Here is a 14,201-nt window from a genome sequence, read left to right on the forward strand (position 1 = left end):
AAAATTAATTAAATCTTGTAATTGCCAACAATTATAGATTATGTGTACACAACCAATTCATTCTGATGTTTTAGGGCGGATCGGGCAGTGACGGGCCTCCTGGACCACCTGGAGAGAGAGTATGTTTATTTACATTTTTATAGTATTTATTTAAACCCTTTAAAACCAGACAATATTTTTGGTTCATCTTTATTTTATTAGTAATGTTTCCTTTTTTTTCAGGGATTAACCGGACCTCAAGGTGCAAATGGATTCCCTGGACCAAAGGGACCTCCTGTAAGTTACAGTTTATTAGTTGAATCTGATGCTTACAACTTAAGTTTTTGTCTATTTCTTATTGATATGTCGATTTGGTTTTTGAAGGGACCTCCAGGGAAAGATGGACTGCCTGGACATCCTGGACAGAGAGGCGAAGTTGTACGTATCTTTTGTTTTTGTGCATCTACGTTACAACATTCACTGAGATCAAGATGAGATTAAATGTGCAGCGAAATTTATTTTTCCGTTTTCATTGTATTCGTAGGGTTTCCAAGGCAAAGTTGGACCACCTGGGCCACCAGGAGTGGTTGGACCACAGGTGAGTTTTGTAGTTTCATCAGAGGTAGAGGCTTCCATTTTGATTCTTTGTAGGTAGAGGCCATATGGATTTCTTCTCTCACAAATGAATAAAATTCCTTAAAAATCAATAAATCTTTCAAACCAATTGAGAAATGTATTGAACTACGCAAGCGTTACTCAAATCTAGTTCTTGTTTAGGGCCCCTCTGGTGAGACTGGTCAGATGGGTGAGCGTGGCCACTCAGGACCCCCAGGACCACCCGGTGAGCAAGGCCTTCCTGGGCCCTCTGGTAAAGAGGGAACCAAAGGAGATCCCGGTCCATCTGGCGGCCCCGGTAAAGACGGACCCCCTGGACTGAGAGGATTCCCAGGAGAAAGAGGACTGCCAGGAACTCCGGTAATAAGACCTGCTCATTCTTACCAGTGAATTTTAGATTGTAAAACCTTTTCTATATATGTTTGATCAACCGACTTTAAAACTCCACATAAATGTTTTTATACCTAATAACTGAGCTCTACCTGTGTATTTCCATAGGGAACTGGAGGACTGAAAGGAAATGAAGGCCCTGCTGGACCACCTGGACCTGCTGTATGTTGCTCATATTAAACAGATCATCAAAATTTCATGAGTAGAATACAGACTGTGATTAGATCAGTTCTATACTGACTCATGAATAAGTGTATGGTCATATCTCTCATATTTCAACTAATTGAATTTCTATGCAGGGGTCATCTGGGGAGAGAGGAGGTGCTGGCACTGCGGGTCCTGTCGGCCCACCTGGACGACCCGGACCTCAGGGGCCCCCTGGATCTTCTGGAGAAAAAGGAGTGCCAGTAAGTGTCTACTGTACCAGATCTCTAATACAGTTTTATTTATAGCCCCGTCACACAAGATCATCCTGTTTTTCAGGGAGAGAAAGGTCCAATTGGTCCAGCTGGTCGCGATGGCATCCAAGGCCCAGTTGGTCTCCCCGGCCCTGCTGGACCTCCAGGTACTTCCGGAGAGGATGGAGACAAGGTCAGTGACCTCTGCATATCTTGATCTCAAATCATCACATTCAAATGGATGTCCTTGTCAAAAATGAATTCTGCATTGTTTTTTGTATAGGGTGAGGTTGGAGAGCCAGGACAAAAGGGAGGGAAAGGATCCAAAGGAGAACATGTAAGGAAATTAGCTTTCACTTAAAGCGACAGATCCTTGATTTGATGAGCATAATATCAATCTATAATCAATTATTTGCATATTTACAGGGTCCTCCTGGTCCACCTGGGACAATAGGTCCTGTTGGACAGCCCGGTGCAGCTGTAAGTGTGAAAGGAATTTCATGAAAATCATACATATTCACACATGTTAAAGAAATGCTTACATTGCACTTTGATGGAAACAAATGGGCTTACAAATTCATGGCACCATTCATAGGTTTTTATAACAAGTGCTTGTGGTCAAGCCCATTTCAAACCTCCTCATCTCTACTCAGGGTGCTGATGGTGAGACGGGTGCGAGAGGTCAGCAGGGACCGTTTGGCTCTAAGGGAGATGAAGGGACAAGAGGATTCCCCGGGCCTCCAGGCCCCATTGGACTACAGGTATGGCATTCAAATCTTATTTCATTCACGCCAATTCAGTTCTACACACAGGATGCATAAGTAATAATTTATACTTCATTCGTGTTGATTAGGGTTTGCCAGGCACATCTGGAGAAAAGGGAGAGACGGGAGATGTTGGGCCATTGGTGAGTCTTAATATTTTGATTTGAAGAGAGTTAAGGAAATCAAAAAGTGCAGTTGTTATGTATAACGCAGTAAATTATCTTCTAGTGTTTTGAATTATGATTAGAATGAATGTATTTCCTAATCTTTTCTGGTTGTGTATTACTGTAGGGTCCTCCTGGTCCCCCAGGGCCTCGTGGTCCAGCTGGTCCTAATGGTGCTGACGTAAGTTAATTAATTTGGACTATAAATAACAAATGACTAATTATAACCATTTATTATTATATGTTTTATAATCACTATGCATTGACTCTCTGTAATACTTGATTCAGATTGGTCAATCATGGCATACTGTGGTCAGTTAATATTGCATAATGGCATTATTTTGTTTAATGCATATCGTTTGTTTTGCAGGGTCCTCAAGGTCCTCCAGGAGGTTTGGGTAATCCCGGTCCCTTAGGAGAGAAGGCAAGTATAAAAGAATTCAACTTTGTGCATGGATGACAACTATATGATTGTTCTGATGAATGGCACTTGACGTCTTTTTATTTGTGTTGACAGGGTGAGCCTGGTGAATCTGGACCACCTGGCGTTGGTGGAGAGCCAGGGAAAATGGTGATAACTTCTAATTTTTGTCATCCTCTGAGCCTGTCAGAAATACTCACATTTATATTTAATAATTTATTACATATAATCACAACTAACATTTCATTGGTTTGTTTATCCAATGGCAGGGCCCGAGAGGAGAGCGCGGTGAGAAGGGAGAGTCTGGGCAGCCTGGCACCGCTGGTCCTGCTGGTGGAAAGGGACCCACTGGAGATGATGGACCCAAAGGAAACCCTGTATGTATTACACATGATAAACAAGAGATAGGTCTATCTGTGACTCTTCAGCAGCTGATATTTGTATTTTTAAGGGTCCTGTTGGTTTCCCTGGTGATCCTGGCCCGGCTGGTGAAGTTGGACCACGAGTGAGTAGAGCTATTGTCATTTATATACGAATACATGATACTTAAAGTCAGCGTGAATTAGATCCTTTGTACATTCTTCATACATGTCCTGGTCTGATTATAGTATATGATTCATCATTGCTCAGTGTTCCAACTATTTTTTTAAAACTTTCTTTCTGACCTCTCTTACAGGGCCAAGATGGTGCAAAGGGTGACAGAGGAGAGGACGGAGAACAAGGAGATGCTGTGAGTGATCATTTTCCTGTTTATGAAGTGCACATCTTCCTTAATCATACCGGGCCTTATGAGGTCTTTATCAACATGTTGTATTTACTTTAGGGTTCACCTGGACCAACTGGTGAGAACGGACCACCTGGACCTCCAGGAAAGAGAGTAAGAGCGCCTTGATCTTGACCTAGAAGAGATACATTTGTAATATTACGTTTACATATTTGATACACAGTAAATATTATAGGGGATCTTACAAACAGGCATATTTCTGGACTCTAATTGTGTGGTAATGTTCATATTTTAGGGTCCTTTAGGTACAAGGGGACCAGAGGGTCGTCAAGGAGAGAAAGGAAGCAAGGTAAGACTATAAAATTGAGAAAGAATACAGCAGACTTTCTGTAGTTCTTTTCCTCCTGTAATCTTTCTGTTATTCCTAGGGCGATTCAGGTGCCCTTGGCCCTCCAGGAAAGACCGGCCCCGTGGGGGCACAGGGTCAACCAGGAAAACCAGGAACTGAAGGTCTAAGAGGGTTGCCTGGATCAGTGGTATGATATTTTTTCTTTCTGTGAAGGTTATGCTCATTTAACAAAATGTAATGTCGTATTTATTAAAATGATCTTCTGATAAACAGGGTGAGCAAGGTTCCCCAGGTGCTGCTGGCCAGAAAGGACCCTCTGGACCTATGGTAAGACCTTCTGCATTATCAAAAATACAGTAATGGATTGAGTATTGAATATATAGGTATTTATTCATGAAACAGTTACACTTAGAAAGGAAGTACTATTATAATTTCATGTAATATATGCATATATACTCAATACTAAAATGCTTTCCCCTCCTCTCACAGGGTCCTCCAGGTTTACTTGGTCTTCGTGGTGACCCTGGTGCTAAGGGTGAGAAGGGACATCCAGGTATGCTTGGTCTGATCGGGCCTCCAGGAGAACAAGGAGAGAAGGGAGACAGAGGCATGCCAGGACCCCAGGGATCATCAGGACCCAAGGGAGAAACGGTATGTGTCTGCACATCAGAATCAGACCACAGGAAAATATACACGACTGTTTAAACTTTTGGGGTTGGTACGATTTTTTTTGTATAGAAATTAATACTTTTATTCAGAAATTATGCATTAAATTGATCAAAAGTGACAGTAAAAACATTTATAATGTTAAAAAAGATTTCAGGTTCATATAAAAAAAAATCTAAGCTTTTATTTTTATCAAATAATCCTGAAGAAGATGTATCACGGTTTCCACAAAAATATTAAGCGGCACGTGTTTTCAACACTGATAATAAGAAATGTCTCTTGAGCACATAATCAGCATATCAGTCATTTTAGAATGATTTCTGAAGGATCATGTGACACAGCTTTGCCATCACAGGAATCATTTGCACTTTAAAATATGTTAAAAAAGAAAACAGTTATTTTAAAATGTAATGGCATTTCACAATATTGCTCTCTTACTGTACTTTTTTCTTCAAATAAATGCAGCCTTGGTGATCAAGACTTCTTTCAAAAAAATTTAAACATCTTACCAACTCCAAACTTTTTTTTTTACACACACATGCAAAGCATTCCTAGTTCATACAATCAAATATCATATACTTTTTTTTCATTTCTTGATATGTTTTCTTTTAGGGTATGTCTGGAGGAACTGGCCCTCTTGGCCCTGCAGGTCCTGCTGGTATGCCTGTGAGTAAACTTTTTACTATTTCTCAGTTTTGTAGTGCTGTTTATCATACCAGATTCAGAATTTTCTGGAAATATTGATGAATTATGAATACACAACTTGAGCTCAAAGCATCAAAATTCTCAAAACATTGGTCCGTTCGATTAAAGCTGAATGGATGTGATGTTTCTCACAGGGTCCGAGGGGTTTCAAAGGAGCTAAAGGTGCCACTGTGAGTAACCCATGCTAAATCCTTCCTTAAATACTTGTACTTAACATAAAATGTCTGTTAATGAGTGTGAGAATTATATCATGAGCCATATTATGCGAGGTAATGTTAAAATAAAGCATTATACATTGACACATTTCTGTCTTACATCATACTTTACAGTAAAATAATTGTGTATGTCTTATCTCTGGGGTACAGGGTGGATCTGGTACTAAAGGAGAAAAAGGTGTACAAGGACCACCAGGACCACCGGTGAGTGTGTTATCTACAGTATAAAATGCAAGATACAATCATTTAAGCGTCCTTGAAATGCAGCTGAATTCTTCTTTTGCTTTAGGGTCCCCCTGGTGATGTCATCCAGCCGCTGCCCATTCAGATCCCCAAGAAGTCCAAGCGCTCCATCGACGCCAGTAAGATGCTGTCTGAGACTGACACTGAGGCTGCCGACGCCACGGGCACAGAGTTCCTGACCGGTAACGAAGGGATGGAGGAGATCTTCGGCTCGCTCAATTCCCTGCGCCAGGAGATCGACAGCATGCGCTTCCCGCTGGGAACGCAGGAAAGCCCGGCCCGCACCTGCCAGGACCTCCACCTCAGCCAACCAGATCTGAAAGACGGTATGACATCATGGTTATTACTGTATGTGATAGACACATTCCACGGCCAACGGTGAGGCATTTTGCATTCGAATCATTATGATTTTGTTGTTTAGGCGAGTACTGGATTGATCCAAATCAAGGCTGCGCCCGGGACTCTTTCAGAGTTTACTGTAACTTCACCGCCGGTGGAGAGACGTGCTTGTATCCCAGCAAAGCAGTGGAGAATGTAAGAACTTGCAGTCATTCACCTTATATGTTTAAACATTCATAAGACATCAAAATCTGGATTGATCTGAACTTACGAATCCTGTTTAATTTGTCCAACATTCTCCCATAGGTAAAGATGAACTCTTGGCCAAAGGAAAAGGCTGGGTCCTGGTACAGTCAGTTTGCAAAGGGTGACAAGGTGAGTTTATTGCCTTTGAAATCATATCTGTATGTTTAATTTAAACTCATTTACATAAAAAAAGCTTAATGTATTTTGAATCATGAATTAATACTTTCCTTTGTGTTGCAGTTTTCATATGTTGACTTGAGTGGAGAGCCTGTAGGTGTCGTCCAGCTGGGATTCTTGCGGTTGCTCAGCGTCCAGGCCCGTCAAAACCTAACCTACCACTGCCACCGATCAGTGGCCTGGGCCGACCTCACTGCCGGCAGCGGTTACCAGCGGGCGCTACACTTCCAGGGAGCCAACGACGAGGAGCTGAGCTACGAGACCACCCCCTACATCAAAGCCCTCGTCGACGGATGCTCTGTGAGTTACCTCACGCGCTTTCAAAACGAATAAGTGAACAAGAGATTGCAATACATTTAAGGATTATTAAATACAAGCTAACATAACTCCACAAATCATTTTAAGTTATGAAAAGATTGTGATTTTTTAAAATGTTTTAATCTCTTTTTACACTAAATTAACATTAAATGTGTGTTAAAGTACATTCATTTAATGCAAGATTTTGAATAACGTTTAATAATTAATATTTTAATAATGTTTAATTAGTCATGTTAATTAATAAGTCTCTTATGCTCACCATGGCTGCAATTATTTGGGGGAAAATACAGTAAAACAGTAATATTGTAAAATATTTTTTACAATTTAAATTAACTCTTGTCTATTTTAATATACTTTAAAGTGTGATTTCTTCCTGTGATGGCAAAGATGGATTTTTCAGTGTTTTTGTCACATGATCCTTCACAAAGCTTTCTGATGTTGATCTGGTGCTCAAGAAACATTTCTAGAGCATCACATTTTTAGGATTCTTTAATGAATACAAAGTTTAAAAGAACAGCGTTTTATTTGAAAGAGAAATCTTTTGTAACAATAAAAGTGACATTATATTGACATTTACTGTCACTTTTGTTCAATTTAATGCATCCTTGCTGAATAAAAGCATCAATTTCTTAAAATAAATTGACCCCAAACTTTTGAACGGTAGTGTATATTCACACTGTTGCAGAAAAATATGCTAGCATCATTTAAAGCTCAATCAAACTCAAAGTGTATAAAAATGTGTAGTTTGGTTTGATTTCATTGGAAGAATATAATGATGTAAAGTCGACTGGGTATTTTATGAAAGGTGGTTGTATAAAAGTGCAAAGACAAAGCTATTTTTCAAAGTTGGAGTTGATTTTAATTTTGTTTTTAATATGTTAACAGCACTTCATAGACCATTTATTTAATTTTAGGTGTGTTTTTAGAATGTTTTAACTGCAACCAAAATTCAATATTAATAAAAAAAAAAACAGTTTGCTGGGTAGTTGTTCTTGTGTATTTATATCTACTCATTTCACGGTATTCTGTCCCTCCTCCTAAACATTTCTTTCTCTTGTTCTCCCCCTGCAGTATCGTAAAGGTTTGGACAGGACAGTGCTGGAGCTGAACACACCTCAGGTGGAGCAGCTCCCTCTGCTGGACATCAGGATCTCAGACTTTGGGGAGGACAATCAGAAATTTGGTTTTGAAGTGGGACCTGTCTGTTTCCTGGGATAAACACACGCATGCTGAGGGCAAGGGGAATACAATCGCCGATACAAACATTCACACGCAAACATACTCACTTAATCATGCACTTAAAACCTAGACATAATGCCAACACTAAAAAAAAAGACATTTTGAAATTACGTGTAAGAAGTGGGACACAGATTCATACACACACACACACACACACACACAATGTTGTGAAACAAGTTGCACACAAAGTACACGCCCAGGGAAAAACACTCCCAGCAACGGATGGACAACAAGAGGAGAAGAGAGCCATTCTCGCAGGAGAGAAGATATTGACAAATATTCTGTCAAGCAACAGAAGTGTGTTGGAGCAGACACTGCTGGCCGTCCCGTTTCGGCCCCCTCTCTCCTACAGCTCCCCTCCCCACTGTTTCTCTTCCGAGACGTTCCACTCTTCCTACCTCCATGCCTGATCGTTCCTCGCTTCCTCCCTTCCCTTCTAGAATAGAACGCAGGTGAAAAATGTAAACTGAGGAACGGAAGCTGAGCGTGAAAGATCCATTAGAAGGTGAAATTCGAATCATTTCTGTGCTGTAATAAAATCACACCAGCACGGTAACTGGACTGAATGACTTGGGCCATATATATATGCAATGAAATCAAAGCCATTTACAGTGTAAAATTATACTGAATCTGATAATGTTGTACATTTATTATAGAGTAAAAAAAATCTGATTTTTTTTTTTTTTTTTTGATATGCTGCCAACTTACCAGTCCAGTATTTATGGTGAAAGAACTTAAGCTGGTTGTATTTTTTACTACAGGGGCCTTTTACAAATTTGCATTTCATCTGACAATCTGCACACGGTTGACCCACGGCATTCAGTATTGATGACAAACCCATCCGTTTGTCACCTTTGACCTTTCGTGTGAACAGTGTTCAGGCTGGAATTGTGCATTAGAACCATTTGTACAGAAATATTTTATTGTATTTATTTTGTGAAACAAACAGGTGCTCACAAGAAAATGACCAACACTTGCAGTACAAAAATAATGTGGTATTCATCTGTAATTATTTCCTGTAGTTTTTTTTTTTTTTTTTTTTACAAATCTATTAAATATGTAAATTAAACCCCAGAAAGCAAATCTGCCTTCTCTGTATGATATATATACTTGCTTGTGATCAGTTATTGCTGATAATATTGCATTGCAAATTGAGGTTTAGGAGAGTTTAGTGCAGGTCGAGACGATTAAAAAAAGACGGAAATGTCTCGGGATTCAGACAGCAGTGGAGAAGGGACGGGAAGAGGGAAAGAAACTGATGGTGGTTTGTTTTTTATGTATATTTTTTGTTTCTTTTTTTAAAACATGGAGAGGGGAATGAAAAGCTATAAAAATGATTTGTGAATTAAAAGTTGTTTGTGTGGTTTTCTCACAAGGACAAAACTGCTAGGATTGTTTTTGTCGGTGAAAGACAAACATCTGTCTTTGAAACAAATATGGTGCTAAAACTTGTTTTATGTAAGTACTTCAAAATCTGTTTGTGTAATATATAATCTATTTAAAGAGCTGTTGGACTCCTTTGTTGTTCTTTTCCCCCGTTTGTTTCCTATTGTCATGATCACATGGTGCTTTTGCTGATATTTGATCTGCCAAACTACCATTTTCACCTTTCATCAACTTCCCAGCACAAGTCTTCTCATGTCTCCATGAAACCATAATCAGTTTGTCCACTTTCCTTTTAACACCTATAAAAAAAACTTCATCTAAATGCTAAGCTTTGTTTGCGCTCTATTAGTCTGGGTTTTAAACTGTTAACTGTTTTAATTCTTTGACTTGATGTTGTTTTGGACCAAACATTCCCATTAAACCACACATCAACACATTTCCTCCTGTGTCAACTTAATTGTTTAAAACAAAAAAAAGTGGGTTCAGTATTAATTTTCACACTTTAATTGTATAAATATAGAATTTTCATTTTCATTTGTTGCATTGTACACAATATTTTTACAGCAATTAAATTAAATTTACACAAGGACAATTTCTCAGAGATAAAGGGAAAGGCACTGTGGACAATTTAGAGACTTTTAACATTGTTGTCAGCCAATGAAGAGTCCTCCTGTATTGATTAAAGAGAAAAAATAAATGGACAACAGCATATTGTTGTATTATATTTCTAAATAAAATCATACACGCTTTCTGCTGAAGATGCTGTTCAGCAAGAGATCAAGCTTCTTACCAGCAACTTCAATGCTGACTCCAGTAATATATCGACTGTCATCAGAAGCCAGAAAGGCACATGCGTCAGCGACTTCTGCAGAGAAAGAGAAAGATATCTTATTATATATACAAAGTGATCATCCAATCCCAATTGTTAGAACACATTTGCTGTGATACTCACAAGTGCATTCATGAAAAATGTTTTTTGTATAATGAAGAAATACTTACCAGCAGGCTCTCCCATCCTTCCCATTGGAATGATGGATGTAAGCTGCACAAAATAACCAAAATATTACTGTAAAAGTGACTTTAATGTGATAGGATATCTTGCAATGGTCTGACAACGCAATACATTAATATAATAAAAAGGTTAAGATCCTTCAATAACGTTCAAAGCAGTTTTAAATAAATAAAAACAATCACATCACATCTAAGAAATAACTCTAAATGACAAATAATCATCTCACTTTATTAATCTGAAGACACAAATATTGTTTCTTACTTTATCGATGACTTTCTCTGGTACTTTATCTGTCATGGGTGTAGTGATGAACCCTGGCAGGACACAGTTGCAGCGAATACCAAATCTAAAAGCCACAAAACATCTTTTATATTAAATTATTAAAACTATAGAACATGAAGAGACATGATCTCTCTTCATAAAAGCTGTTAAAGAGTGTGATGTTCACAGCCCATTACTAACACATAAGCAGCTCCACAAACCCTAAAGCAAAACATAAAATAGTTACATTTACAATGTGCAGGTCTGTAAATATTTTCCAGTCATAATATAATGTTCACATACTTGCTGAGCTCTTTGGCTGCGGTTCGAGTGAGTCCCTCAACTCCTGCTTTAGAAGCAGAGTAGTTCACCTGGCCAACATTCCCAACCTACAGACAAAGAAGAGACACTTAAAGGGCACCTATTATGGAATTTTGAAATGTACCTTTCATGTAGTGTGTAACATAGATCTAAGTGAACAAAAACATCCTGCAAAGTTTGAAATATGAAAGTGCACCGTATATAAAGTTATTGTCTTTCAAAAGTGAGAGTCGACTCGGAGTCATTTTTATGAATCGTTAGAAGACCGAAGCTTTTTCTCTGACTAGATGACGTCAACTTGTCAAGTTATTTGAATACGATACGCCCACTTATTGCGCTCCAAGGCCAGCAGGGAAATATCATGGCGACGAGACGCTGCGTTCTGAAGTGCGGCTCAAAAGCAAACTTTTTTCATCTGCCCAAGGAGGAGCATTTGAAGACTAAGTGGCTACAATTCACTATACCACAGAAGTATAGTCCGAGCCGTGTGCTTTGTTCGCGTCATTTTGAAGACGATTGCTTTTTAAATGCAATCAAACTTGGATTCGCGAGCTGGCTGATATTGAAGGAAGGTTCAGTTCCAAGTGTATTTGCATCAGCTTCCTCCTCCGTATCACAACCTGTAAGTGTTATTAATAATTTTTGCTTTTATATTTTATGTAGCATGCTTAATAATTATTTTGTTTGTTGTGTAAGCACCGTTTAGCTTCTAGGTCTTCAATGACAATTGTATTGAGATATGTGAAGTGTTTGTCGTTGTTTTCGGAGTTGTCTTAAAGAATAGAGTAATAACTGTAACGTAACTGCATTTTTTTTTTTGTAAAACGTTATGTTTATGCATCGGGCTAACGCAAACAAAGACTGATTGTGCTTTTACAATATGAACTCTGGGCTATGCTCGCTAACATAACATTAAATTATTTATCTTATTTTTCGTTTTTTACTACAAACTATAAAGCAGTGGACTATAATCATTATTATAATACAATTTAATTGATAAAAGCATCATTGTACTCCATGTTAAAAATAAGTATTATCTCTGTAAACACTGCTGGGTCATCTGACCAATCAACGCAGATTAGCGTCGCGCAAAGGAGGGGTTTGAAAAACGAGTCGTTAAACGAATCATTTGGGAGTCGGTGAGCAAATCAGGTAAAAATAAATGCATATTATACGAAAACAAAAGTGTTTTTTGTCATTGCATGCATGTAAAACTGTTGTTGGGGACTCCCTAAACAACATTAGGAACATTTTAAATGTCATAATAGGTGCCCTTTAAGACAATGTTCATGACTTAAGCATCCTTGGTGTAAAAATGTTAGAACTGTGAGTATAGTGTACTAAAGCATGATAGTAGTAATGCTTGACCTTGCCCACTATACTGCCCACAGTGATGATGGAGCCCTTCGCAGAGCCGGCAGAAACTAACGCCTTAGAGACGGCCTGGGTCAGAAGAAACGTACCCTGAAACAGAGCATCAATACAGAAGATCAGATACAGACTTGCACACTGTACAGATTGCATTCAAAAGTTTTGAAGAATGTTGAATGAAGTTATGGAGAAGGGGACCACTTGTAATGGAATAAATATATATACACTACCATTTAAAAGATTGAGGTCAGTTGGAATTGTTTTTATAGAGATTATCACTTTCATTCAGCAAGCATTAAATTGATCAAAAGTGATATTCGAAATCTTTTGTATCAACTAGTTTTCCTTTCAAATAAATGCTATTCATCAACAAATCCTGAAAAAAAAAATAGCAAACCTGTTACTTTTGGCAAGAAAACAAGAGTTTTTCCCCATCGTTTTTTTCTCCTTAACAATGATTCAAATTAAAACCATCTCAGTTGTTTTGCATGACTGTATTTAATAATTACTGGTTCATAATTAAACACTACAGTTAGATTGTGGCACCTTGAGATTGACATTAATGACTTTGTCAAAATCATCCTCTTCCATCTTGAGAAGGAACTCATCTTGAGTGATCCCGGCTGCATTCACACACACAGAGGCCGGCTGGAAGTAGCGGCACTGTAAGAAAACATTCTGGTTTATTATTCAACCCCTCAGAGCTCCAGAAGAGCCCATGAACAGCACAGGCACATGTCTGTCATACCTGTATACTTGTCACTAGTTTCTCCACACTGTCCTTTGATGACACATCCACCCCAAGAGCCATGTGATCCTGACCTTTGTGGTCACGTGACAGGAGTTCCAAGGTCTGATTGGCTGATTCTTCATTGCGGTCAGCCACTATTACAGAAGCACCTTCAGTGGCAAATCTCTGACACACTGCCCTGCCGATGCCACTGCCACCCCCTGAAACAAAACACCATGACTGTTTTATTAATCTGATATACATCTATGATACATACAAAAACGTATACCTTCCAATAAATGTCCTTAAACTTGAGTAGAAACAAAATGACACATGCCCCAAATGTTGCACAATGTTACATTGTAACATTTAGTCTAATTATGTTATGTATCCTATTCTATATACAAATACTGAAAACAACACTGTAGCTGTATTTTAATGTTGCATTTTACAGAATATTTAGGTCAAATAGTTTGAATAGTTTACTAAACATGATCAAAACAAAGGTGTTTTCACGACCACTGAAAGTGAACGGTAGCCGTATGACTTGTATAACAAAAGTGTTCAACTATAAAATGACATCGTACATTATGACTTAAATGATACAAAAAATGTACAGCCATTAAGACAAATGTAATGTTTTTAAATCTCACCCGTCACTAATGTCAGCCTGGATATGAGACGAGAGGACGCCGCCATGACGGTCAACTGTGTGTTGAAGTACCTAATTATGTCCACTAGAGGGAACTAAAATAATAATACCACTGATATTATTATATTAGATTCCCCCCCCCCCCCCCCCCCCCCCCCCATTCACAGTCATGAGCGGGACAACGAAATTTGTACAGAACAGATAGTCTTCTTAAAGGATTAATTAATAAAAATGAAATTAATTCGCTCACATTTATGTCGGAAAAAACATTACTTTTTCTTATATGCGTGTGTGTATATATATATTTAACGGGAACTTTTACTGTTGTTATATTATATTAGCATACACGTGTTATGTGTTTACTGTGTTATTCATGTAGTCCCTAAACAAATGAAAAATTAATTAACAGTTAGGAGCGCAGTGAGAAACTGGAACCACACCGGAGTAATTCACAAACTGACCACAAGAGAGCAGAAGTGTACAACTGAAGAAAAATAACCTGCTGCACTAATGGTC

The 14,201-nt window shown here is 38.5% G+C and overlaps 2 protein-coding genes across 3 annotated transcripts in view; one reads left to right on the forward strand and one right to left on the reverse strand.

Annotated features, from left to right (window-relative positions):
* col11a2 (collagen, type XI, alpha 2) overlaps positions 1–9,776 on the forward strand; it is a 34,664-nt gene extending 24,888 nt beyond the window's left edge. For both annotated transcript variants that reach the window (XM_079589773.1, XM_079589774.1), the window contains exons 35-65: positions 75–119; positions 223–276; positions 364–417; positions 524–577; positions 757–954; positions 1,093–1,146; positions 1,284–1,391; positions 1,468–1,575; positions 1,666–1,719; positions 1,809–1,862; positions 2,036–2,143; positions 2,236–2,289; positions 2,438–2,491; positions 2,681–2,734; positions 2,828–2,881; positions 3,001–3,108; positions 3,183–3,236; positions 3,408–3,461; positions 3,555–3,608; positions 3,751–3,804; positions 3,884–3,991; positions 4,078–4,131; positions 4,294–4,455; positions 5,083–5,136; positions 5,310–5,345; positions 5,541–5,594; positions 5,680–5,959; positions 6,055–6,167; positions 6,279–6,347; positions 6,459–6,695; positions 7,785–9,776. In XM_079589773.1, the coding sequence (XP_079445899.1) occupies positions 75–119; positions 223–276; positions 364–417; positions 524–577; positions 757–954; positions 1,093–1,146; positions 1,284–1,391; positions 1,468–1,575; positions 1,666–1,719; positions 1,809–1,862; positions 2,036–2,143; positions 2,236–2,289; positions 2,438–2,491; positions 2,681–2,734; positions 2,828–2,881; positions 3,001–3,108; positions 3,183–3,236; positions 3,408–3,461; positions 3,555–3,608; positions 3,751–3,804; positions 3,884–3,991; positions 4,078–4,131; positions 4,294–4,455; positions 5,083–5,136; positions 5,310–5,345; positions 5,541–5,594; positions 5,680–5,959; positions 6,055–6,167; positions 6,279–6,347; positions 6,459–6,695; positions 7,785–7,931 (2,745 nt within the window). In that variant the 3' untranslated portion in view covers positions 7,932–9,776. The remainder of the gene's footprint in view (positions 1–74; positions 120–222; positions 277–363; positions 418–523; positions 578–756; positions 955–1,092; positions 1,147–1,283; positions 1,392–1,467; positions 1,576–1,665; positions 1,720–1,808; positions 1,863–2,035; positions 2,144–2,235; positions 2,290–2,437; positions 2,492–2,680; positions 2,735–2,827; positions 2,882–3,000; positions 3,109–3,182; positions 3,237–3,407; positions 3,462–3,554; positions 3,609–3,750; positions 3,805–3,883; positions 3,992–4,077; positions 4,132–4,293; positions 4,456–5,082; positions 5,137–5,309; positions 5,346–5,540; positions 5,595–5,679; positions 5,960–6,054; positions 6,168–6,278; positions 6,348–6,458; positions 6,696–7,784) is intronic.
* A 50-nt stretch (positions 9,777–9,826) lies between these two features.
* On the reverse strand, positions 9,827–13,776 carry hsd17b8 (hydroxysteroid (17-beta) dehydrogenase 8). Its single transcript, XM_079589772.1, has 9 exons — positions 13,687–13,776; positions 13,052–13,254; positions 12,850–12,966; positions 12,301–12,396; positions 10,915–11,000; positions 10,612–10,696; positions 10,338–10,380; positions 10,129–10,203; positions 9,827–10,008 (listed from the first exon to the last, which is right to left on the reverse strand). Exons 1-9 carry the CDS (start codon positions 13,730–13,732, stop codon positions 9,989–9,991), a joined length of 771 nt encoding a protein of 256 aa, XP_079445898.1. The 5' UTR covers positions 13,733–13,776; the 3' UTR covers positions 9,827–9,988.
* Between the last annotated feature and the right edge of the window lie 425 nt (positions 13,777–14,201).

The sequence above is a fragment of the Phoxinus phoxinus genome, assembly GCF_949152265.1.
Source record: "Phoxinus phoxinus genome assembly, chromosome: 19".
NCBI lineage: Eukaryota > Metazoa > Chordata > Actinopteri > Cypriniformes > Leuciscidae > Phoxinus > Phoxinus phoxinus.